Source organism: Chionomys nivalis, chromosome 2, assembly GCF_950005125.1.
Source record: "Chionomys nivalis chromosome 2, mChiNiv1.1, whole genome shotgun sequence".
Classification (NCBI taxonomy): domain Eukaryota; kingdom Metazoa; phylum Chordata; class Mammalia; order Rodentia; family Cricetidae; genus Chionomys; species Chionomys nivalis.
The window spans coordinates 840,552-866,707 of record NC_080087.1 but is presented as its reverse complement, the minus strand read 5'-3'; the positions used below and the strand labels follow the sequence as shown (position 1 = coordinate 866,707).

The window sequence follows — 26,156 nt, the reverse complement described above, 5'->3', positions numbered from 1 at the left end:
CAACTAAAATGTGCATTTTTATAATTTATTAATTACCTGCATGGTTTCCTTATTTAGGCACATAAAGATGGGATTAAACAATAAATAACATAAGCAAATCCTATTGCATCTGAAATTTTATGTTCTAACATTTAACAATATCTTTGAAAAATGATTTGTTAAGGGGTAATCAAAATCTTTAAGCAAAATTATAATTACAAATTCATAAAAGATTAAACCTTTGGCATGGATTTTTCAGAAATTCTTTCAAGGCACACTTTACATCTTTATTTCTAAAGCTGTAGATGACAGGGTTCAGCATTGGTATCACTAGGGTGTAAAACACAGAAGCCATCTTGTCAGTGTCTAGCGAGTGGTTGGTCCGTGGTTGCAGGTACATGAAGAGAAGTGTGCCATAGAACACCGTGACGGCCATCATGTGGGAAGCACAGGTGGAGAAGGCTTTCTTCCTTCCTTCAGAGGAATGGATCCTCAAAATTGCAAGGATGGTGTTGAAGTAGGATATAAGAACAATAGTCATAGAGAAAAATAAGTTTGTCCCCGAGAAGAAAAATACTACAGTTTCTGGGAGGTAGGTGTCAGAACAGGACAGTGCTAACAGAGGGACATTGTCACAGTAAAAGTGGTTGATTACATTGGAAGAGCAATAACTCACAGAGAAGACACAAGGAGTCACAATGATGGCTGTGAAAAAGCTGAAGAAGTATGTGAGGGAGACCAGCAGAAAGCACACGTGCCGAGACACCACCACCATGTAGAGCAGGGGGTTGCAGATGGCCACATAGCGGTCATAGGCCGTCACAGCCAGCATGAAGATCTCTGCTACAATGAAAACCAGGAATCCACCCAGCTGGGTGGCACATTCATAGTACAAGGTGGTTTTCTTACTGACTAAGAAATTGACCAGCATTTTAGGAGCAATGACAGTGGAGTTGCCAAGGTTGATGACAGCCAGGTGTCTGAGGAAGAAGTACATGGGAGTTTGAAGTCGTGAGTTCACGGTGGTGAGGGTGATGATGCCCAGGTTTCCTGCTGCTGTCAGTGTGTAGATGGCCAGGAAGACAAAGAAAAGTGGGACCTGCAGGTCTGGACGATCAGATACCCCCATGAGTATGAACTCTGTGACCTGAGTGAGATTCCCAGGAGCCATTTATATTGTTATTTCATCTTTCAATGTGAAAAAGAATATTAACAGTTTATCATTTTTCTGCTTTAAATAATAAATTGCTATATATCTCATTCATAGTTATTTTATTTAGAATGACAATCTTTTAAGCATGTTAAATTGTAGTTACTTTTTCCTTAACTGTGCATAAATATTAAAAAAAATATCAGAGACTACATTGTCTTGAAAGATTCTTACACAACTCTTTGTTCACATTGATATTATTATATAAATCACAACAAGCCACCTGTGAGGACTTGAGCTAGTATCTTTTGATCATTTGGTTATTAACTTTCATTCCTCTTACTTTTCTGACTCAGTTTCCCACAAACACTTCTCCTCTTTGATAAACTCCATCTTAGTGTCTTACTACAAATTTCAATCTTCTTTAGTCATAATTCATTTATTCTCCCAATTTATCCAGTCCTTCTATGTTCTTCCGACTTCTAGTTATTAAAATTCTATCATTTTATTCTTGCAGCCCATGCTGGAAATTACATTATAGCTTAATCACATTATCGTTACATTGTTTTTAAGGATCTTAATGTATTTTAATACATCATCAACAATGTTTTTAAGACTGGCTCTCATTGTATATCTCATTCTGCCCAATAACTCAGAAATGTCTTTCCAACTACTGTCTTTATACTTGATTACCAGCATGTGGAAATTTATCTGAAATATTTTTATATCTAGTGGTTAATGAAGTAAATTTATCTGAAATCTTTGCAATATATTAATGTCATTCTTAAACAGTTTGTGATTTTGCTAACTGTAACTGACATGTTTGGTTGTTAGTTGTTTAGTCAATTTTTGTGAGTTTTTAAGATAACTGTGTTTTTATATTTTGTAATTGTGTTGTGATTCAAATACAACAGTTGAATCTACAACTGATTTCAGTAGCAATTAGTAGTTAGAACTATTCTCCTGCTTTGAATATCTTGTTGAATTTTATGAATTAATTCTTAATTAATTCCATCTTTTTATCTTACTAAAACTTTCAACTTTGAAATACATATAGCAAATATATTATAATTTTGTGTAATGTAAACTTTGGGGAAATAGAGTAGATTGCTTAATAATTGAAAAGGTTAAGTAGAAAATATTGTAATATATAGAAATAAATATGTAGAATATGCTGCTTCAATTGAATACAAATCATATGCACACTATTTCACACTGTACTACATTAATATGTACGAAGATTACACGTCAGTAAAAAGTAAGTGTTTTTAGAATTAGGGCATGTATATCAAACAATACATGCAGTAACAAACCATAATCTAAATCTGATGTGATTGATTGAATGTAAAACGTTTATACAATGCATCAAATGTGAATTTGTAGGGTTGATGTATCTTTCTCTTATCAATTCCCACTTATATTTTGTGTCATGCTTTGACAGAAATGCTTGTTTTATTAGAAGGCCAGCTTATGGTATATAGCACTGTGATAAAATTGATTTTAATGTAACTATTTCCTCTCTAATTGTTACATATAAAATTCTGGGTATCATGGACTTTGACATAGTGTTTTCTTTTTTTTTTTTTTTTTCGGTTTTTCGAGACAGGGTTTCTCTGTAGCTTTGGAGCCTGTCCTGGAACTCCCTTTGAAGACTAGGCTGGCCTCGAACTCACAAAGATTCGCCTGCCTCTGCCTCCCAAGTGCTGGGAATAAAGGCGTGCGCCACCACCGCCCGGCCTAACATAGTGTTTTCTATAAATGTATTATTAGCTTAAGAATCAATGCCATCAGCAAATTTTTGGCTAAAGATTTGTGGAAATCGCTTTGGAAGTGAGGGTTTCTTAATATATTTTATATTTATCTAGGTAAATAATTCATGCACTAAAATATTACAATAAAGCCAATGACATTACATCTTACGTTATTTAATATCACTGAAATAGCAATGCTGTAGAACCGATTGAATGCTAGCTTTTATTTTTGTTAAAATCTTATTGAAATCATTTATCTTTTCATCTTTTAATATTTGGCTTCACGCTTTTCAAACATATTATCTTTAGGACAGAACCTGAATTTTTTTGGATGTCTCTCTACTCAATTGTGAACAAAAACACTCAACTTTGAGCATCAGTAACTCTCTTCCTTCTGTTAGACAAAAAATAAAAAAGGAGGAAAAAGTCACCTTTTACTTTTAGTAATTGTATAAGAAATTTTTATTGTATAAGAAAGCACAGAATTATGTATGTTAAAGTTTCAACAGGTGTTCCTGTGTTGTGCCAGTTCTAAAGCAGATTAAAAGCCTATCTATACAGTATGGGAAATACACCTCTTTACTGACTGTTACTTCCTCTGAATAAAGAGCTCAGACTAATTAATCAGGAGAGATGCTGGATATAATTAAGCACAAATTTTGCACCTTGATACAACAATCATAGATCAGAAGCTGAATCTAGAAAAAGAATTTCAATCTTGACCAAAATTTTGATAAATTGATTTAAAAGACACATGAACTCTGAATTCAGATCAATGAAACATTTGGCACAACTTACCTATAAAAACCATCTACTATAACCTATCACCAGTATGACCTCATGAAGACAAGTGAAAAGTTTTAAATACGTCTGTCCCTAAAGATTTCCTCATTAAGCTGTATTTGCTTGTTTGTTTAAGTCTCTGAACATGAGAAACAAATTTTCTATGTAAATGGTTAATTCCAGAGGGAAAGAAAGACAAATGGCGAGATCATTAGTTAAGTCCCCAGTCAACTTTTCACAGACGGTGAAACATGAATGCTGCCCACTGCTTCGTCTGAATGTTCACATTAGTAGATGGATGCAATGATTTCATCAGCTTATTTCTTCTTTGTTTCTTTTGTGGTGTTTCTCTGTACAACATATTAAGTAGAGCATAGTGAGAATCTCCCTGGGAAGGAGATCTGTCTTAGCGATTGTTTTTATTAATGTGAAGAGACACCATGACCATGACAACTCATAAAGAAAACATGTAATTGAGGTGACTCACTTAGATTTGCAGAGGCTCATTCTATTATCACAATGTGGGGGAGCATTAGTGGCATTCAGGCAAATGTAGTGCTGGCTATATCTTGATATGTGGCCACAGGAAGTGGACTGACACACTGAGAAGTTTCCAGAACATGGACAACCTTAAAACCTGCCCCCAGAATCACTTCCTTTAAGGAGGCCATATCCACTCCAACAAAACCACACCTCCTAATGGTGTCCCTCTCTGTGAGCTTAAGGGGACCAAATACAATTAACCTACAACAAGATCCAATTAGTAAAACCATAGAAAGTGGCATAGGGATTTAATTTTAAATATAGCTATAAAATGAATGTAAACTTAATATTTTCCTTCAAGATGATATGAGACTTTAAACCCATTTATTATATAGTATATATTTACTAAGGAATTGTATAGTTGTACCATGCAGTAGTAATTTGTTTAATTCTTCTAAAAGTTCAAAAAGTACACAAATTTTAGTTCAGCAAAAAATTATAGGGCTAGATTATTTCATTTTCTAAATCAATTAGTATATTTTCCCTGCCAGTCAGGTCACATACACTTCATTTGGGCAGAGGTGGAGTGATTTTTATTGAGGAAAACTTGATTTATAATTTTTCTATTATAAATATATTTTAAGATCTTTTTGTTTTTGTCATTTCTGAAAAGAATTTTAAATTTAAATATATTGATCATATTTTCCTGCTCCCCCAAGTTCTTCGAGATCCTTTCCTCCTCCCTACCCACTGAAATTTAACTCCTTGAAACAGGAACAGTATTTTATTTTATTTATTTATTATTTATTTATTTATTATAGATTTCTGCCTCCTCCCCGCCACTGCCTCCCATTTCCCTCCCCCTCCTCCAATCAACTCCCCCTCCCTCAGCAGCCCAAAGAGCAGTCAGGGTTCCCTGTCTTGTGAGAAGTCCAAGTATCTCTCACCTCCTTCCAGGTCTAGTAAGGTGAGCATCCAAACAGCCTAGGCTCCCACAAAGCCAGTACATGCAGGAGGATCAAAACCCAGTACCATTGTTTTTGACTTCTCAGCAGCCCTCATTGTCCGCTATGTTCAGTGAGTCCAGTTTTATCCCATGCTTTTTTTAGACCCAGTCCAGCTGGCCTTGGTGAGTTCCCGAAAAACCATCCCCATTGTCTCAGTGTGTGGGTGCACCCCTCGCGGTCCTGAGTTTCTCGCTCATGTTCTCTCTCCTTCTGCTCCTCATTTGGGCATTGGAATTTCAGTCCGGTGCTCAAAAAAAAGAACAGTATTTTAATAAAACAAAGCCAACACAATAAAACCAAACATCAAAAGAAAAAGCAACAACAAAACCCCACTGAACTGTAATGAAATAAAAGTGCACAATAAAATTGTGATGTCGAATACTCCCACAACCAAAAATATATTTTAATATATTTAATTTAAATTAATATATATTAAATATAATTGAATTTTTATTTATGTGGATACATGCACCTGTGAGTAGATATGTGCACGAGTGCAGGCATCTGCAGAGAAAGGAGAGTGGCACTTGCTCCCAAGAAACTACAATTAGATCCAGTTGTAATCAACCTGATATGGGTGCTTGAAGCAGAACTCAGAACCTAGGTTAGAACATTAAGTATTTTAACTACTGAACCATCTTGCCAGTCCCTAAAATTATTTTTACAAATATTTTGCTAATATTTTCTTTTATTCAGCATCACTATGTATGATTATGTCTACATATGTGCCAGTATGAATACACAAAGGTTAGAACACACCTTTCTGGAATCAGCGCTTTCCTTCAAGCTTTGTTGAGTGTTGTCACGTGTGGCAAGTTCATTTAATCACTGAGCCACCTTACATGTAATCTGTTCCAAATGTTATAATCTCTAGGAATGAAAACCTATTGCATCACTACTATGTCCTCAACTCAGGTTATGTTTTCATGGATATTCTGTTTTTCTAACTTATTTTAAAGTTCTTGTTCTAACCACCATTTTATACTTTTGATGACCATTGTAAAGAATATTAGATTCAGTGAAACAAATTTTCTTGGTAATTGTTTTATCCAATTCTATTTTTTATAAAAATTGTATGGTATAGGAAAATATATGAAACATGTTGAAATTCTAGTGACTTTGCATAATAATGAAATGCAAAATGAATTTCAACGTAATTGATATAAACAATTGCAAATGTCATCACACTTTATTCTTTATGATCTGTCATTTGATGTGTAATCAAAACTGCTGTTGTTTATATTAGAAATGTACTTTCCATATAAAGTTGATTATTGTCTTCTCCAGATCTGTGAAGAATTTTGATGGGATTTTGATGGGGATTGCATTGAATCTATAGATTGCTTTTGGTAGAATTGCCATTTTTACTATGTTGATCCTCCCAATCCAAGAGCAAGGGAGATCCTTCCATTTTCTGGTGTCCTCTTCAATTTCTTTCTTCAAAGACTTAAAGTTCTTGTCAAATAGATCTTTCACTTTCTTGGTCAGAGTTACCCCAAAATATTTTATGCTATTTGTGGCTATCATGAAAGGTGATGATTCTCTGATTTCCCTCTCTGCTTCCTTATCCTTATTGTATAGGAAGGCAACTGATTTTTTGGAGTTGATCTTGTATCCTGCCACATTACTAAAGGTGTTTATCAGCTGTAGGAGTTCCTTGGTAGAGTTTTTGGGGTCGCTTATGTATACTATCATATCATCTGCAAATAACGAAAGCTTAATTTCTTCCTTTCCAATACGAATCGTCTTGATCCCCTTATGTTGTCTTATTGCTATTGCTAGAACTTCAAGCACTATATTGAAGAGGTATGGAGAGAGTGGACATTCTTGTTGTGTTCCTGATTTTAGTGGGATGGCTTTGAGTTTTTCTCCGTTTAATTTAATGTTAGCTGTCGGCTTGCTGTAAATAGCTTTTATTATATTTAGGTATGACCCTTGTATCCTTAATCTCTCCAAGACCTTTATCATAAAGGGGTGTTGAATTTTGGCGAATGCTTTCTCAGCATCTAATGAAATGATCATATGAGGTAAGCCTGACCCAAAAAGACGAACATGGGATGTACTCACACATATTTGGTTTCTAGCCGTAAATAAAGGACATTGAGCCTATAATTCGTGATCCTAGAGAAGCTAAATAAGAAGGTGAACCCAAAGAAAAACATATAGGCATCCTCCTGGATATTAACCTTCATCAGGCAATGAAAGGAGACAGACACAGTGACCCACATTGGAGCAACGGACTGAAATCTCAAGGTCCAAATCAGGAGCAGAAGGAGAGAGAGGACCAGCAAGAAACTCAGGACCGCGAGGGGTGCACCCACATACTGAGACAATGGGGATGATCTATCAGGAACTCATCAAGGCCAGCTGGACTGGGTCTGAAAAAGCATGGAATAAAACCGGACTCGCTGAACATAGGGGACAATGAGGACTGCTGAGAAGTCAAAAACAATGGCACTGGGTTTTGATCCTCCTGCATGTACTGGCTTTGTGGGAGCCTAGGCAGTTTGGATGCTCCCCTTACTAGACCTGGATGGAGGTGGGTGGTCCTTGGACTTCACACAGGCCAGGGAACCCTGACTGCTCTTTGGGCTGCTGAGGAAAGGGGATTTGATTGGGGGGGGGGAAATGGGAGGCGGTGGCGGGGAGGAGGCAGAAATCTTAAATAAATAAATAAATAAATAAATAAATAAATAAATAAATAAATAAAAGAAATGTACTATAGGCTTACTCATTTCAGAATGTGTCCTCAAATGTGGATGTCAGTGATTTTTTTTATCTTTCTCTGGAATATAATTTATACCTATTCACTGAAATTGATTGAGGGAGAGAAAATATGTTAAAGCGGCAGTAATTTAAACATTTTATTACTTGATGGATACCAATGACAAATAGTGTTTCTTTACCTTTTCATATTGAACTTTCTATTATTAAATTACGGTATTTTCAAAATATAAAACTTATGTATTTCTATGATTTAACTATATAATTTTATGCTAAGAAATTCAACTGCGTGATTGACCTTTCTTAACTCTTCATTTACAGATCTCCATCTTGCTATTCATACCCATTTACTAACCCAAAGAGCTCTTACTTAGCAATTTATTGGTGGCACAGATAGATTTGGTACATTATGCAAACAAAATGACATGAAACCTAAGGAGGAAATACTTTTGTGAGCCTTGAGGGATTAGGAAGAATATATATGAGAAATTGAAACAGTACATAAAAATGTATTTCTAAAAAGTTATTGCTGAACTATTGTAAGAAATATAGCACATTTTTGTTTTTGATAATGTGCTTGTTCTAACAAATATTACTATCATGTTATTAGCTATATATAAATTATTATAATTAATATAATAGTTATATTATGTTATGTTTGTTGCCATCAGCAAACACACTAAATCCAATAGTACACTCAATGTTGCATGGGTCAAATAAAAGGATGTCCTCTCATCAGAGAAGAACAAGAAATACATTCATACATTCACGTATTAAATGCAAGAATGAGACAATATGACATTTATAGTAATTTTATTATTTTGATTTAGAGAACTAAATAACGTACAAAGAACAGGCAAAAAATAAAGACTGAGCCAGTGAAAAATAAATAAAAGGAACATTTGTACCAATTTGCAGCAGAACTTAAACATTTATCTGAAGTGGTACATTCACTTAAAGGCGTATATACACTGAATTATAAAAAAAATGACAGCACTAAAAAGCTACAGGTTATTTGAGAGGCAGAATACACCAAATTAACCAGAACTATGGGCATCATAAATGAAATTAATATTATTATGAGAAAAGGAAATGAGTCATAGATGCTCTTCTCAGGATCGGGTAATTAAATAACGTTTATGGTGATTTACAAACCAAGTGAGGGAACACGCTTTAGATAAATTTAGATTTTCACACAACTCATAAAAATGAATAAATCCCAAAAGGTAAATATGTTTCCATAGAAACTACAATACACTACAAAACTTGATGAATGTATCAATACTACAACCAGCATTTAACCCTGCTCTACCGAACATGCTCCTTTTGTTTCTAAGTTGAATAAAGTGCTACCATAAAATCATGTGATCTTGACGGGCAGTGGTGGCGCATGCCTTTAATCCCAGCATTCAGGAGGCAGAGGCAGGCGGATCTCTGTGAGTTCGAGGCCAGCCTGGTCTACAAGAGCTAGTTCCAGGACAGGCACCAAAGCTACAGAGAAACCCTGTCTCGAAAAAAGAACCAAAAAAAAAAAATGTGATCTTTATATTCTAAAACTACTTAGCGTGATCCCATTTATCCCATTATTAGAATTAGAATCCAGCTCTCTTCAGTAAAATGGGATAAAATTTATTGTATTCCTCATGAATTCATTTATAACATTTAGATATTTGACTACATGGACGAAAGTTAACATTTAATTTTATGCTGATCCTTTGTACCTGCTAAGCATTTTTGTGGAAAACAAAGATGGAAAGACTCCACTCCTAAGTGTGTTTCAAAGGAAAGCACTGTGTATTTTTTCCCCTGTCCTATAAAGGGCATCTTTTACATCTTTGTTCCTCAAACTGTAGATCAAGGGATTCAACATAGGGATGATGAGGGTGTAAAAGACTGAAGCCACTTTGTCAGTGTCAAAGGAGTGACTGGATTTGGGCTGCACGTACATAAATATCAAAGTCCCATAGAAGACAGTGACCACAGTCAGGTGGGACCCACACGTGGAGAAAGCCTTGCGTCTGCTCTCAGCAGAGTTCATCCTGAGAATGGCTATCAGGATGAGCAGGTAGGACACAAGGACAACCAGAAGAGAAGAAATCAAATTAAAAGCTGCCAAGAACAACATTATCACTTCAATTTCCTGTGTATTTGAGCAGACCAAGGATAACAAGGGGAGACTGTCACAGTAAAAATGGCTGATGACATTGTAGCCACAGAAAGACATAGTGAAAATCTTAATTGTAATCAGTAGAGACACAATTGTACAGTAAACATAAGGAATTACTACCAGCACCCAGCAAACTCTTTTTGACATGATGACCACATAAAGCAGAGGCTTACAGATGGCCACATAGCGGTCATAGGACATTGCAGACAGAATAAAGAGTTCACAAGCGATGAACACAAGAAAGAAGGCTAACTGTGTAGCACAAAGGTTAAAGGATATTTTGTTTTGATCGACAATAAAATTTGATAACATTTTTGGCCCCACAGCTATTGAATAGCCAAGATCTGTAGTAGCCAGGTGTCTGAGAAAGAAGTACATAGGTGTTTGTAGCCTGGAATCCACCATGGTGAGGATGATCATGCCCAGGTTGCCAACCAGTGATATCAGATAGATGATGAGGAAGAGTCCAAACAATGGGCCCTGAAGTTCAGGGCGGTCAGTGACTCCCATCAGGATAAACTCAGTCACCACTGTGAGGTTGTGGGTCTTCATCCTAGCTTATAAGAAAGCCTGTTCTGATTAGAGAAATCAGCATTATAAGTACTGTATTTTATTGTTAATTGGAGGAACTTTTAAAAACTAACATAGGGCAAATAAACCTAATTCTTTCGATTTTTAGTATCTAAAATCACATCTTTAATATGCACATATAACATACTCCCATATTCCTTTGAAAAAAGAAAGAGATGCAGATTTCAAGAATGGTTCTAAAGAACATTTGTGTTATTAAATAATATAATTCAATGTATACAAATATTTAGGTGTCCCTTTTTAAACTTTTACAGCTGGATTAGATATTTAATTGAAGACCAGTGTGAAATCTAAAATGGTTCCATCATTATTTAAATTTGTAGGGCTTCCCTTCACGTGCTTTTGCAGGGGCAAACAAAATCTATTCTTCCCTAAGAAACTCTCAAAAGTTACATGTGGGTCCTGTTTGGCATTTTTAACCAGGCGTAACTTACCAAAAATAGATTGTGTTCCCTAGATTTGTTGCACATCCCACTGGCCAATACTGAACTCTTTATGGATCTGAAATGATAATTATTTGGGTAATTAGGTCAAACTTCTTGCTTTTTACTGGACCTATTTTGGGCTTTGTCTTCACTATGCCAAAATTAAATAATATGGAATTGTGTGCTGCGTTTCAATTGCTTCCTGCGTATTTGTAAAATCCTTAATTAAATAATGTGTACATGATATAAATATGTGGCGTATAAAATTTTTTATATATGTTTCAATATAATTTTGATAAATTTATTTGTATATTACAGTAAAGAACTTACAAACATTTAAAGATGTCTGAGCAAATTAGGAAGAATGGGTTTTAGTGTTGATTTTATAGCGAAGACTCAAAATTTTCCTTTTACAAAAAAAAGAAGCTTATGGTCTATAATAATAGTATTTAATACTTCATGTTACACATATTTTATAAAATTAAATAAAGCTTTAATTAATTGAACAAATAATTTGATATGATTTGAAATCTTCCTGGAAATCTTCTTGTGTATTATGTACACATTTTTTGGCAACCTTAATTCAGAACACATAGAAGGTAATTTCTAAAAATCACACACACACATATATATATATAATTATATATGTATATATAATGAATGTATATATAAGAATGCATATATAAGAATGTGTGTATGTATATATAAGACTACATCCCACATCTCATGGTTCATAGATTAAAAATACATAGGAGTAGAAATTATCAATTTTGTTGAATATTTCAAACATCAGCATTTACTGAATAAGAAGAGATTACAATTGATGTAGTTCTTAGTGAAGACGCTGGGTATAACTATGTAATCTCTAAATTAGCAGTAAGGACAAATATTTTACAGTGTTATATAAAAACATATTTAATTTTCTCTCCTCACTTAATTTTTGGTTGTATTTTATAGCCCCAGATACCTTCCATATATAAAAACATACAATACATTATAACAAGCAAACACCTTAAACAAAAGGTTTGTTTCCATTTTATTGTTTTATTTTGGTACTTTTACAGCAATAATTAAACTTAAAAAAAGGAGCTATAAAACACAACACATTTTAAATAGTTAAAACTGTTTCCTCTTTGTAAATTAAAGACTCAACACAAGAACCAAATATCTTTTTAAGAGTGACTATCTTTACTGAGTACTGTAAGATTGCTTTTAAAACTCTAAACAAATCAGAATTAAAATGTAAAACAAAGTTTTCATAATCATAAAACTGGAAAAACATCATCTCATGCTCAAAAATGATAGGCACACCTTTGATGACCTGAACGTTTCATTTACCTCTTGAATAATTTAGACTCTGAGTACATGCATATATTTACTAACAAGTATTGCTTCAGAGGTCCTGTAGCAAAAATTACTGAAATTTAGAAAGACACAGAATGTGATATGAACTCCTAGTTTTTCAAATTTTTCATTAAAATATCAAGATAGTAAATTCATATTTAGATCATATAAAAATCCAATTCATCATTATATATGGCATATTATGTATACATAAATTATATATATGGCATATTTTCATATACTGTATATAATCATAAATTTGACAAACAATTCACCAAAATCTATGATTAGCATATACAAAACCAGCATGTCTTATACTTGATTTGTGAAAGATAAATGAATAATATGCCTATGACATATACACACATTAAAGCTCTTGATATATTACTGAGTAATTTTCAAGTATGCTTAAATGAATTGACATTCTTTAGATACAAGTATTTAAAATTATCATGAAGAGAAACTGAGAGCACCCTAGAGAATTTAGAAAGCACATAACTCATGGTAGAAATGGACACTTAGAGACTGCTGGGAAAGACTAAAATTTGAAAATATGCCAAATCCTTGCTGACATAAATGGCTAGATCACACTCTGTTACCTGTATGAAACCACTGTCTTGAATGTCTAATGTGGTTCTTAAAATGGGTTTTTAGGTCAATTTATGCTTTATTTGAAAGCACAGAATTCTTTCTCCCTATGGATCTTCTAAGGAGATCAGTGATCACATTTAAATAATTTGAGAGTCTAATTAGATGTCTAGAGGTTACTAACTAATTATCAGGGAATGCTATTATTCAACTATGACTTAATTCATTTATTTATACATCTATCTATTCTATAATCCAAAAATCTACTTATGTACATTTCTCAATATTTGTTTGAATGAACATATGGTTCATTAGGTACAGGTGTTGAAAATATTGTACTATTTAAATGTAGTCGAGAAACTAAGGTCACCTTTACCGTGAATTATTCACAAAAAAATAAACACAACAAGAATAAACAGGGTTAGAAAAATTATTTCTAGTTACCAGAGAAAGTTAGGAGTTGGAGAAGAGAAATTACCAAATAGCTTTGCAGTGGGAAAGCTTCTTTTGTTTGGCATTTTTGTCTTTTTTTTTTTTTCTTGTTTGTCCTACTACTTAGTTTCTATTGTTTTCTTGGTTTGTCTTTGTTTTTATTTTTGAGAAGAAGGGGAGGGAGGGAGGGAGGGAAGAAGGGAAGGAGGGAGGGATAAGCAGAGAGGCAGGGAGAGGGGAACCTAGATTCCTGAGTGGGTACTCATCTTTCATATTACAGTCAGATAAATGAGGCCTTAATATCTAAGCAATATATTTCACCTCCTGATAAACTGATGAAGTTTGACTTTTTTCAATCAACTCATATTTATTTTTCAAGACTGGGTTTCTCTGTAGCTTTGGAGCCTGTCCAGGAGCTTGCTCTTGTAGACCAGGTTGGTCTCAAACTCACAGAGATCTGCCTGCTTTTGCCTCCCACATGCAGGGATTAAAGGCATGTGCCACCATCTTTGATCCTAGCAATTGGGAGGCAGAGACATTTGGATGTCCATGAGTTTGAGGTCAGCCTACTCTACAAGAGCTAGTTCCAGGAAAGCTACAACTGTTATACAGAGAAACCCTGTCTTGAAAAAGTAATGAGAGAGAGAGAGAGAGAGAGAGAGAGAGAGAAGAGAAGAGAAGGAGGGAGAGAGACAGAGAGAGAAAGAGAGAGAGAGAGAGAGAGAGAGAGAAGAGAGAGAAGAGAGAGAGAGAATTCACTTATAGGAAGTAAGACAGTTGCATGTGAACATTGAATGATTTATTACAATATCCAATATATAATATCCAATAAAATCCTCCAGCAACTCATATTCTCCTCCCACACATTCACACTTTTACACTAGTAGCTCTTCTTTTGTCCTTTCATACTAAAGCAATGCTTCTGTGCCATGTTTATTCTTCCATACATATGTATTACATGTACACATACATACATACATACACAAATAATCTGACTGTGGAGACCAATATAGGTGAGCCTGTTCCACCTCGACTGGAGGTCAGAGAGTTTGAGCTTACTTTTGCTTGCTCATAGTTGTTGACAACAGGTGTGGCTACAAGGAGAGATTCTGACCTAGGGTGTGGTTAATTAGTATTTCGTGTATAGAGGTGGATCTGCTCCACCTGGATCAAAGGTCAGGGAATTTAAATCTACTCCTTCTATCCTGTTAATGAAGTCTGTTACATCTCCCCCTCCCCTTTTGAAGTGAAGTATATAAGCATATGGAAAATAAACCTGGAGGATTCAGCATTCAGTATTCACTGAATGTTGAGTGTTCCTGTCTCTTATTTCTCATATATTTCTGTACCTTTTCCTTAATAATTCTAATCCTTGCCCTCCTACCCTGGAATGTACAGATTTCATCAAGGCTGGTCTTTGACATCTGATTTCTCTTTAAAGAGCATATCTTCTTCGTTTCCTGTTATGAATACTTATTTACTATTGTGAATTATATAGATAGCTTTCAACAATATACAAACTCTATAAGGCAATATTGCATAGCTTTTCAACTTTTTTTTAAGGGCATCATGTATAACATTGTTCTTCAAGCTATAGATTAAGGGAATTAACATGGAGATACCTGGGTGTAAAAGATGGAAGTCACTTTATCAATGTCAAAGGAATGAATTTACTTAGGAGGCAAATATATAAATATTAAAGTCCTGTAGAAAATAGCTACTACTGTCACCTGGAGAGCACAAAATAAAATGATATTGTATTTTGATCCACAAGAAAATCCCTTGACAGTTTTGACCCCATAGCAGTTCAATAACCATATCTGACATTGTGAGTTATCTGAGAAAAAAGTACTTAGATGTTTTCAGCTTGAAATCCTCCATGGTGAGGAAGATCACACCTAAGTTGCCAACTAGTGATATCAGAGAGATGATGAGGAACAGTCTGAACAATGGTGCCTGCATTTCCCTGATGGCTAATGATGTTGAACATTTCCTTTAGTATCTCTTGGCCATTTGAGATTCTTATGTTGAGAGTTCTCTGTTCAGTTATGTACCCCATTTTTCTTTTTTCTTTTTCTTTTTCTTTTTTTTTTTGTTTCCTTTGGTTTTTCGAGACAGGGTTTCTCTGTGGTTTTGGAGCCTGTCCTGGAACTAGCTCTTGTAGACCAGGCTGGTCTCCAACTCACAGAGATCCGCCTGCCTCTGCCTCCCGAGTGCTGGGATTAAAGGCGTGTGCCACCACCGCCCGGCTGTACCCCATTTTTTCAATTGGGTTATTTAGAAATTCGATATCTAATTTCTTGAGTTCTTTATATATTTTGGATATCAGTCCTTTATCATATATGGGAGTATGGGAGTAGAGGGGAGGGTGGAAGGTGGAGGCAGGGAGAAGGGTGAAGAGAACTTGAAGGAAGGGGATAGCCAAAAAGGAGGAAGGGCAGAGAGGAGAGCAAGGAAAGAGAAATCTTGATTGATGGAGCCATTATAGGGTTCGTAAAAAACCTGGCTCTAGAGAAATTCACAGGAGTCCACAAGGATGACCCCTGCTAAGACCCTAAGCAGTAGAGAAGAGGGGGGCTGATCTTGACTAGCCCTATAGTCAGACTGATGACTATCTTAAATATCACCATAGAACCTTCCTCCAGCAGCTGATGGAAACAGAGGCAGACACCATCAGAGTGGGAAGAATGAGAATATGAACAAAGAGGTCAAAACCATGATGTGCTTATCCACTGAAACAGTCTGCCTGAGCTAATGGGAGCTCATCAACTCCAGCTGGACTGGGAAGGAACAAGCATAGGATCACACTAGCCTTCTGATTGTGGTTGGCAGTTGCATGACTGGGACAGCCTGGGGGAAGTGGCCCTGGCAGTGGCACCAGAATTTAACCCTATTGCATGTACCGGCTCTTTTTGGAAGCTGTTCTCTTTGGATGATACCTTGCTCAGCTTAGATATAGTAAGAATGGCTTTGGACCTTCCCCAAAGCACTGTGCTTTACCCTCTCTGAGGATTGGATGGGGGTTGTGTTGGAAGGTACATAGAGGGAATGGGAGGAGAGGAGAGAGTGAGAACTTGGATTGATATGTATAATGAAAAAAAAGCCAATAAAAATTAAAGAAAAATCAAAACCCATATACTCATTGAAAAAAATATTTTTAACAAAATAATAATTTATATAAAGAGGGCTTTAGAAATTTTTTTATTTTATTTTATTCTTTTTTAATTAAAATTTCCGCCTCCTCTCCGTTTCCCATTTCTCTCTCCCTCCTCCCACATATTGCCCCCTCCCCCCACTCCCCTCCCCCTATCCCTACTCCTCTCCCCCTCCCCCCACTCCATTCCTCCTCCCTCTCCATACTGAAGAGCAGTCCAAATTCCCTGCCCTGAAAGAAGACCAAGATCCTCCCACTTCTATCTAGGTCCAGGAAGGTGAGCATTCAAACAAGCTAGGCTCCCACAAAGCCAGTTCATATATTAGGATCGAAACCTAGTGCCATTGTCCTTGGCTTCTCATCAGCCTTCATTGTTCGCCATGTTCAGAGAGTCCGGTTTCAACCCATGCTTATTCAGTCCCAGTCCAGCTGGCCTTGGTGGGCTCACAATAGATCAGTTCCACTGTCACAGTGGGTGGGTGCACTCCTCGTGGTCCTGACTTCCTTGCTCATGTTCTCGCTCCTTCTGCTCCTCATTTGGACCTTAAGAGCTCAGTCTGTTGCTCCAAATTGGGTCTCTGTCTCTATCTCGATCCATCGCCAGATGAAGGTTCTAAGGTGATATGCAAGATATTCATCAGTATAGTGTGGCGATTTCTCGGGAAATTTGGGATCAACCTACCCCAAGATCCAGTAATACCACTCTTGGGAATATACCCAAGAGATGCCCTATCATATGACAAAAGTATCTGTTCAACTATGTTCATAGCAGCATTGTTTGTAATAGCCAGAACCTGGAAACAACCTACATGCCCTTCAATGGAAGAATGGATGAACAAAGTGTGGAATATATACATATTAGAGTACTACTCAGCGGTAAAAAAACAATGACTTCTCGAATTTTGCATGCAAATGGATGGAAATAGAAAACACTATCCTGAGTGAGGTATCCCAGACCCAAAAAGAGGAACATGGATGTACTCACTCATAATTGGTTTCTAGCCATAAATAAAGGACATTGAGCATATAATTTGTGATTCTATAGAAGGTAAATAAGAAAGTGAACACAAAGAAAAACGTATAGTCATTCGCCTGGATAGGGGAAGTAGACAAGATTGCCGGGCAAAAACTAGAAATTTTTTAAATGATATCATAAAACTTGGATTTGTTGTCAAATCCACAAAGTGATTTTCAAACAAAACTTAAAATATTGTTTTATGAGTGATTCTGGTCTTTATTTCTATTTTAAGATGTAGCTCTGATTGACCCCAGCCTAACTATATACTTAGGACTGACCTTCATTCCACTTGAATCCACATTCCAGACAATTATAAGGGTGGCATTTTATCCAATAATCAAAACTTAGTATCTGTCTTATAACTGTTGTACTTTTCATGTAGAAAGGAAACATTAAATCATTCAGTAAAGAAAAATATAAACTAAGGTATTAAGATTTATTCAGTTACAAGACAAAGGGGGTAAAACCTGCCATAAAAATTTTAAGTCAGCATAAACACACACACAGAAACACACACGTGTGCTTGGACTTATACAATATTAGATGATACATTTAACTTATGAACTACTAACGCATGACATTAAATATTGCTGTTGCATTATATAGGATGTGAGTGAAAGAAAAGTGATGTACAATCAGGGCATAAGTTTCCATTTGAAAAGAAATCTTCTGAGTGCTACTATTTACAGGGATCTCCATCTCAAAGTGGTTTCCTAACACTGTGACCAAGATTTTTAAGAGTTTATAGAAATACATATGAATACCAACTGTATGTAAATAATAACAGTGCAGGTAAAGCAAAAAGTCAGATACTTGTGAACACCAGACAATTTATTGTAAAGTTTAATTCACAAAATAAATTTAAATTATCTGAGACAACTGTCTCATCACATACAGCAAACACATTGTTACCCTGTTTAGGATTATACACTTTAAAATATATTCTTTCTGCTATTTCATTTATTTCAAATGCTTTGTTTATAATCTGTCTCCTCTTCAGAGAAGCATTAGGTTTTAATGTTTTCTTCTCTGAAACGTATAACTCATGTAAATTTATTTCTGGTGAAGTATGGCATTTTCTACCTTTGATTTTTAGGAGAAGATACTTTGTATTTTTTTCCCTGTCCTTCTTAGGGCCTTCTTGGCATCTTTGTTCCTCAAACTACAGATCAAGGGATTTAACGTTGGGATGACCATGGTGTAAAAGATGGAAGCTACCTTGTCAGTGTTGATGTAGTGACTGGACTTAGGCTGCACATGCATAAATATCAAAGTCCCATAGAAGACAGTGACTACTGTCAGGTGGGTCCCACAGGTGGAAAAAGCCTTGCGTCTGCCCTCAGCAGTGTTCATCCTGAGAATAGCTCTGAGAATGAGCAGATAGGAGACAAGGATCACAACTGGAGAAGAAATCAAGTCAACAGTTGATAAGATTAAAATTATCATTTCACTTTCCTCTTTATTTGTGCACAGCAAAGATGTTAACAGGAGACCATCACAGTAGAAATGACTGATGACATTGTGACCACAGAATGATGAAGAGAAAATATTTATGGTGACAATGAGAGCATCAAATATACTATAAAGATATGGGATTGCCACCAGGACCCAACATACTCTTCGTGACATAATGACATTGTATAGGAGTGGTTTGCAGATGGCCACATAACGGTCATAAGACATTGCAGAGAGAATAAAAAAATTCACTAACAATGAACATACTACAGAAAGACAACTGGGTAGCACAAAGGATGAAGAAAGTGTGGAATATATATACATTAGAGTACTACTCTGCGGTAAAAAACAATGACTTCTCGAATTTTGCATGCAAATGGATGGAAATAGAAAATACGATCCTGAGTGAGGTAACCCAGACCCAAAAAGAAGATCATGGGATGTACTCACTCATAATTGGTTTCTAGCCATGGATAGGGGCCACTGAGTCTATAATTTGTGATCCTAAAGAAGCTAAACAAGAGGGTAAACCCAAGGAAAAACATATAGATATCCTCCCAGCTATGGGAAATAGACAAGATTGCCGGGCAAAAAAGGGGAATCTTGGGGGGTGGGGTGGGATGGGGATGAGGGGAGATGGGGAGAGAAAAGTGTGAAGGAGAGGATGAGGGGAACTGGGGGAATCGGGGTGATTGGGGGTAAAGGAAGGTTGGATGGGGGAGCAGGGAAACTCATACCTTAGTTAAGGGAGCCACCTAAGGGTTGGCAAGAGACTTGAACCTGGAATGGCTACCAGAAGCCCAGGGCAATGTCCCCAGTTAGTTCATTGGGGCACCTGAGGATAGGGAACCTGAAATGAACCTATCCTATAATCATACTGATGAATATCTTGCATATCGCCATAGAACCTTCATCTAGCGATGGATGGAGATAGAGACAGAGACCCACACTGGAGCACCGGACTGAGCTCCCAAGGTTATAATGAGGAGCAGAAGGAGAGAGAACATGAACAAGGAAGTCAGGACCATGAGGGGTGCACCCAACCACTGAGACAGGGGGGCCGATCTATTGGGAGCTCACCAAGGCCAGCTGGACTGCTACTGAAAAAAACATGGGATAAAACCGGACTCTCTTAATGTGGTGGACAATGAGAGCTGACGAGAGGCCAAGGAGAATGGCACAGGAACTTTCATCTGGCGATGGATCGAGAGAGAGACAGAGACCCAATTTGGATCAACCGTCTGAGCTCTTAAGGTCCAAATGAGGAGCAGAAGGAGGGAGAACATGAGCAAGGAAATCAGGACCACGAGGGGTGCACCCACCCACTGTGACTGTGGAACTGATCTATTGTGAGCCCACCAAGGCCAGCTGGACTGGGACTGAATAAGCATGGGTTGAAACCGGACTCTCTGAACATGGCGAACAATGAAGGCTGATGAGAAGCCAAGGACAATGGCACTAGGTTTCGATCCTAATACATGAACTGGCTTTGTGGGAGCTAAGCCTGTTTGGATGCTCACCTTCCTGGACCTAGATAGAAGTGGGAGGACCTTGGTCTTCATGTAGAGCAGGGAATTTGGACTGCTCTTCAGTATCGAGAGGGAGGGGGAGTGGACTAGGGGGAGGAGAAGTGGAGTGGGGATAGGGGGAGGGGAGCGGGGGGAGGGGGCAATATGTGGGAGGAGGGGGAGGGAAATGGGAAACGGGGAGCAGTTGGAAATTTTAAGTAAAAAAGAATAAAAAAAAATGGTATTGTATTCTGATCTACAATAAAATTTCTTAACATTTTGGGTTCCACCGAAGTTGAATAACCAAGATCAGTGATAGAAAGATGTCTGAGAAAGAAGTACATGGGTGTTTGCAGTCTGGAATCCACCATGGTGAGGACGATCATGCCCAGGTTGCCAACCAATGTGATCAGATAGATGATGAGGAAAAGTCCAAACAATGGTGCCTGCAGCTTAGGGCGGTCAGTGATGCCCATCAGGATGAACTCAGTCACCACTGTGAGGTTGTGGGTCTCCATCCAGGTTTATGGAAAAATCTGTTCTGAGTAGAGATCATTGCACAGTCAATTTATTTCAAATATCATTTTGTGGGTTTTTATTTTTCTTATAAGTTTTAATGAAATATCTCCAAATATTTTAATTTAGTCTTAAAACAAATCTACTTTTGAATGTGTACATACAATCTTAAACACATCTATACACATACATATGCAAATACATGATTTGAAACAAAGAAAAACATATTTATGAATCTTTGGATCTCTATAAATAAAAGTTTTAAACAGAATAACATCTTTGCAAAGATGCATGCTTTTCCCAACTGTGATGGGAACTATTCCTTTTATCCAATATTAGACATTAGTTAATCTAAGAGCCATCATTAAATATCAAAAGTGTACCCCAGGAATCATCCAGCCTCAAACACTAATACCCTCTGCATCTGAAAATATTGGTATACAGAGATATGTACATGTATAAATGGATATATATATATTCCATATATATGTGGAAAAACTACATAAAATCTTCAAATTGTAAGTAGTTGTATTTTCACAAACATTGCCATCCTCTTAAAGACTATCTATATATACAAGTATTCCCAAGAAGATTAGTTGAGTTGTATAAAATACTTTTCTGGCATATAAAAAAATCAACAGGTCTCTCTCTCTCTATGGACTATTGAAAACTTGAAGCAGAAGTAAATGATTCAACAAATCTGTGCACTTTGGCTATAGTCACAAAGAACATGAATTTTAAACAGTCACTGGACACACAAACCTACCTTAAATATTTTTCGTATAAATGTATGTGAATATCATACACACAAGGATTCTACTTAGGTGAACAAATAAAGAGTTGGTCGAGAAAACAGAATGTACATCAACTACCACAGTATGTAGCTTGAGTAGACAAGAGGAAATATTCATAGTTTGTTATCATTTTGTATTACTATTTTATTCATTATATTGTCAATAAACTTAATAAGGATATAGTATGTGAGAAAATAATCTATTTTCAATAAAGGAAAAAACAACGCATATGAAACTTAAAAAAACGGAATAAAAATTAAATAGTCCCTTTTATATAAATTATTCTCTTCTTGAAAGAACACCTTTCCTTATAACACAATTCCTATATTCCTTAGAACCCACAAACCATGAAGAAATCTGAAATATAAGTGAGCAGTTTTATTAAAATTGTCTAATTAATGACCTCTCAATATCTTTCATTGACTAACAGGTCCTGTATTTCAATAATATAATTTTTAGTAGTAGCATTTCTAAATATGGGTGCCAATGCTGTGATACATGTTCAATGCTTGATACTGGATTAAACTTTAACTGTGGTATAGATATAAAGCAATCAAAGTGTAGTATGATGGCATTTGCTTGAATAAAAGAAAGGGACAGAAAGTCTTCCAAATATCACATAGAACACAATTCATTAAATTTCTACACTTCAAGGAGGCTTATCTGAATGCTTCCAACACCACAGACAGAAGGAAGAAAACATTTATTAGTTTTGTAAACATGTATACGTGTCAAGGTTTGCTGGGTAAAACCAGAAATAAGATGACTTACAGTGGCAATCACAGTGAAAGTTGGGAGTGGTATACTACGGAGCTCACTGTTGTGTGTACAGGTGACTGCATTTGATTTATACCTCAGTCACTTACAAGGCTGTTTTAAAGTTTGGCTAACTATATTATTCCATGCTCAATATATACCCTTCATATAGTAAACATGTAAAACTATCAATTGTTGTATAATTGAAACACCCCCTCTTTGTTCTTTTTGTATTGGTTTGATTTTCAATCACTGACTGTGAACTTTCTTATAGGTAATGACAAGAAGGTTCTCCTCTGAATACATTTAGGACTCAATGAAAAGAAAAGAATACTTTATTGTAGATTATTTTGTTCACTGATTACTTAAATGTTAGGTAATGACAAGAAGGTTCTCCTCTGAATACATTTAGGACTCAATGAAAAGAAAAGAATACTTTATTGTAGATTATTTTCTTCACTGATTACTTAAATGTTATTTTTCAAATCTAAAATCTCAGGAAAATGAATAGTTTCTAGCAAAAACAATGAAGAAAGTAATGCAATACAACCGTGTTGAGATACAAATCCACTTCCTTCATCAAAGGTTCAGGAAACAGGTCAGAGAGATATGTCCAGGGGTAAACATCTGAGTGTGTGAACCTGAGTGTGATCCTGAGGACACAAACACAGAAGGGAAAACTGACTAATGCACTATTTCTCTGATCTCTGCTCATGGGCACTCACACATAAAAATATTAAATAAATGTAAAAACTTTAAAGAATGAAAAGCAATCACAACTATACAGTTTATCCATAAAAATTACTTGTTGAAGATTCAATTATTTAAATTAGTTTAACATAATTCACTTATTTAAGGCGTTTCCATTCATATTTGTCATCACACATTGTTCTAATTGCCCCCTCTCTCTCCTTTCAGTATCTGGATAGTTCTTTTCTTTATCCTAAATGCTCAACCAATCTGGATTAGAATATTTTTTTAAATACTCAGGGAAATCTCGAGTCAAATATAACTGAAGTTTTAAAGACAACATAAAATAAACTTAACACTTGTGTTCTCAAATTCTTCTCTTTATTGGAATTACTTTGCTATTTACTATCTTTTTTTCTTTTAGGCCCTTTACTCGTTATAAATCTCTTTATATATGTATGTGGCAGCGAAGAAGAGAGAGAGAGAGAAAGAGAGAGAGAGAAACAGACACACAGAGAGGGAGAGAGTTAGAGAAAGACACAGAGAAAGCAAGACAGAGATGAGATGTTATATAAGAAAAATATCTCAGAAAAATTTTCTTTGTATGATTAAAAGATAGATAATAGCATTAGTCCTCTCAACTTCAGTTAATATGTTCAAAAAGAATATTAAATAGAGAAATTAAGAGGTATTATTGTTTCGCAGACATTGAGAAATATTAGAAGAACAGACACCAAATCACAAATGAGAAACTCTAGCTGGGGAAAGCGTAGCAAAGGATGCCAATATCTCCTTATGATTAAAGTAGATAGCTCTGTGTGACAGTTTGTTACCTTCTGTGAGACTCCTGCTTTCATTTCCCACTGCGGTTCTTAGCATGGGCTTCTGAGATCTATTTATCTGTGTTTCTAAACCATAGAGATTCTCCCTGAGGAGAAGTTATTATTACCAGGTAACTGTTGGGAGTCTAGTGAGGTGATGTTTGATGGTTATATAAACTACCAGGATCAATTTGTATTAAACTATGGTTTAGATTTTTGTTGTATAAGCCAGTATTTCAGCTTATACTTATGAAAAATTATTGAAGCTAGGTTCTCAGAGGTAAATGTGTGTTGTCCTGCTTACTGAGACATAATGTGTAATTGCCAGTATGTAAAATATAAGAAATAACCAATTGTGGATGAATTAAGAAAAGTAAGGGAACAATGAGAGATCAGAACATTGTATCTCAGTGGATGCGAATAGTTGAACACATTGATATGAATGAGAACTTATTATCTAAGCAACCCATATTACCTCTTGATAGACTGATGAAGTTTGATTTTATATCTACTTACAAATGTGTAAAAGCACTAACATATAAAGAGTGCACTTGCAGGAAGTAAAACCAAGACACATACTAATATTGAGTGATTTATTATAAAATCCAAAATACAATATCCATTTAAACCCTCCTGAGAAATCTTATTCCTTCATTTACACATAGGCTTTAATGCTGCTAGCTCTTCTGTTGTACTTTTCTTCTGAAGCAAAGCTTTTGTGCTGTTATGTTTATTTTTTTCACAAACACACACATATGTATGTGTAATACATGAATACACACACACACACACACACACACACACACATATATATATATATATATATATAGAGAGAGAGAGAGAGAGAGAGAGAGAGAGATTATCTTCTACTTTCCCATTGTTGATGTTTACTTCGCTATTGTGAATTATTTGGATAATTTTTAACAATATAGGAAATCTACCACACAATATTGCATAGTTTTTCCACTGTTTTTTTAAGGGAATCTTTTACATCTTTGTTCCTCAAGCTATAGATTAAGGGATTCAGCATAGGTATAACTTGACTGTAAAATATGGAAGTCACTTTATCAGTGTCAAAGGAATGAATGGACATAGGCTGCAAATACATGAATATCAAAGTCCCATAGAAGACAGCGACTACTGTCAGGTGGGACCCACAGGTAGAGAAAACCTTACTTTTGCCCTCAGCTGAGTTCATCCTGAGAATAGCTGCAAGGATGAATACATAGGACACAATGACCACCAGAACAGAAGAAAGCAAATTAAAAGCTGATAATATTAAAATTATCACCTCAATTTCATGAGTATTTAAGCAGGCCAAAGACAACAAGGGGAGACCATCACAGTAGAAATGTCTGATAACATTGGGGCCGCAGAAGGACACAGTGAAAATCTTTATGGTAAGCAGAAGTGAGACAAATATACCATAGAGGTAGGGAATGGTGACCAGTGTCCAGCATACTCTTTGTGACATAATGACAGTGTAGAGGAGTGGTTTGCAAATGGCCACATAACGGTCATAAGACATTGCAGAGAGAATAAAAAATTCAGCAACAATGATGAACATATCAAAGAAACACATTTGGGTAGCACAAAAATAAAATGGTATTGTATTCTGATCTACAATAAAATTTCTTAACATTTTGGGCCCCACAGAAGTTGAATAACCAAGATCTACAGTAGCGAGGTGTCTGAGAAAGATGTACATGGGTGTTTGCAGCCTGGAATCCACCATGGTGAGGACGATCATGCCCAAGTTGCCAATCAATGTGATCAGATAGATGATGAGGAAAAGTCCGAACAATGGTGCCTGCAGCTCAGGACGGTCAGTGATGCCCATCAGGATGAACTCAGTCATCACTGTGAGGTTGTGGGTCTGCATCATGGGAAAATCTATTCTGAGTAGAGACCATTACACAGTCAATAGATTTCAAATATCATATTACTAAGACTATCTTAAATGAAATATTTGCAAAAGTGTGGACTTATTCTTTTAAAATAAACTATTTACCATGATATA

The 26,156-nt window shown here is 35.9% G+C and overlaps 3 protein-coding genes and 1 pseudogene across 3 annotated transcripts; all 4 read right to left on the bottom strand.

Moving 5' to 3' along the window:
* Nucleotides 1–202: 202 nt before the first annotated feature.
* Nucleotides 203–1,150, bottom strand: LOC130870127 (olfactory receptor 8J3-like). The gene has a single exon (XM_057762713.1). The coding sequence runs from the start codon at nt 1,148–1,150 to the stop codon at nt 203–205; it is 948 nt and encodes a 315-aa protein (XP_057618696.1).
* Nucleotides 1,151–4,591: 3,441 nt separating this feature from the next.
* On the bottom strand, nt 4,592–10,596 carry LOC130863016 (olfactory receptor 8K3-like). The gene is made up of 3 exons (XM_057752889.1): nt 9,689–10,596; nt 8,786–8,810; nt 4,592–4,600 (listed from the first exon to the last, which is right to left on the bottom strand). The coding sequence occupies exons 1-3, from the start codon at nt 10,594–10,596 to the stop codon at nt 4,592–4,594; spliced, it is 942 nt and encodes a 313-aa protein (XP_057608872.1).
* An 8,092-nt stretch (nt 10,597–18,688) lies between these two features.
* On the bottom strand, nt 18,689–21,077 carry LOC130869681 (olfactory receptor 8K3-like; annotated as a pseudogene).
* Nucleotides 21,078–25,073: 3,996 nt separating this feature from the next.
* Nucleotides 25,074–26,018, bottom strand: LOC130869655 (olfactory receptor 8K3-like). Its single transcript, XM_057761981.1, has one exon. The coding sequence runs from the start codon at nt 26,016–26,018 to the stop codon at nt 25,074–25,076; it is 945 nt and encodes a 314-aa protein (XP_057617964.1).
* Nucleotides 26,019–26,156: the final 138 nt, after the last annotated feature.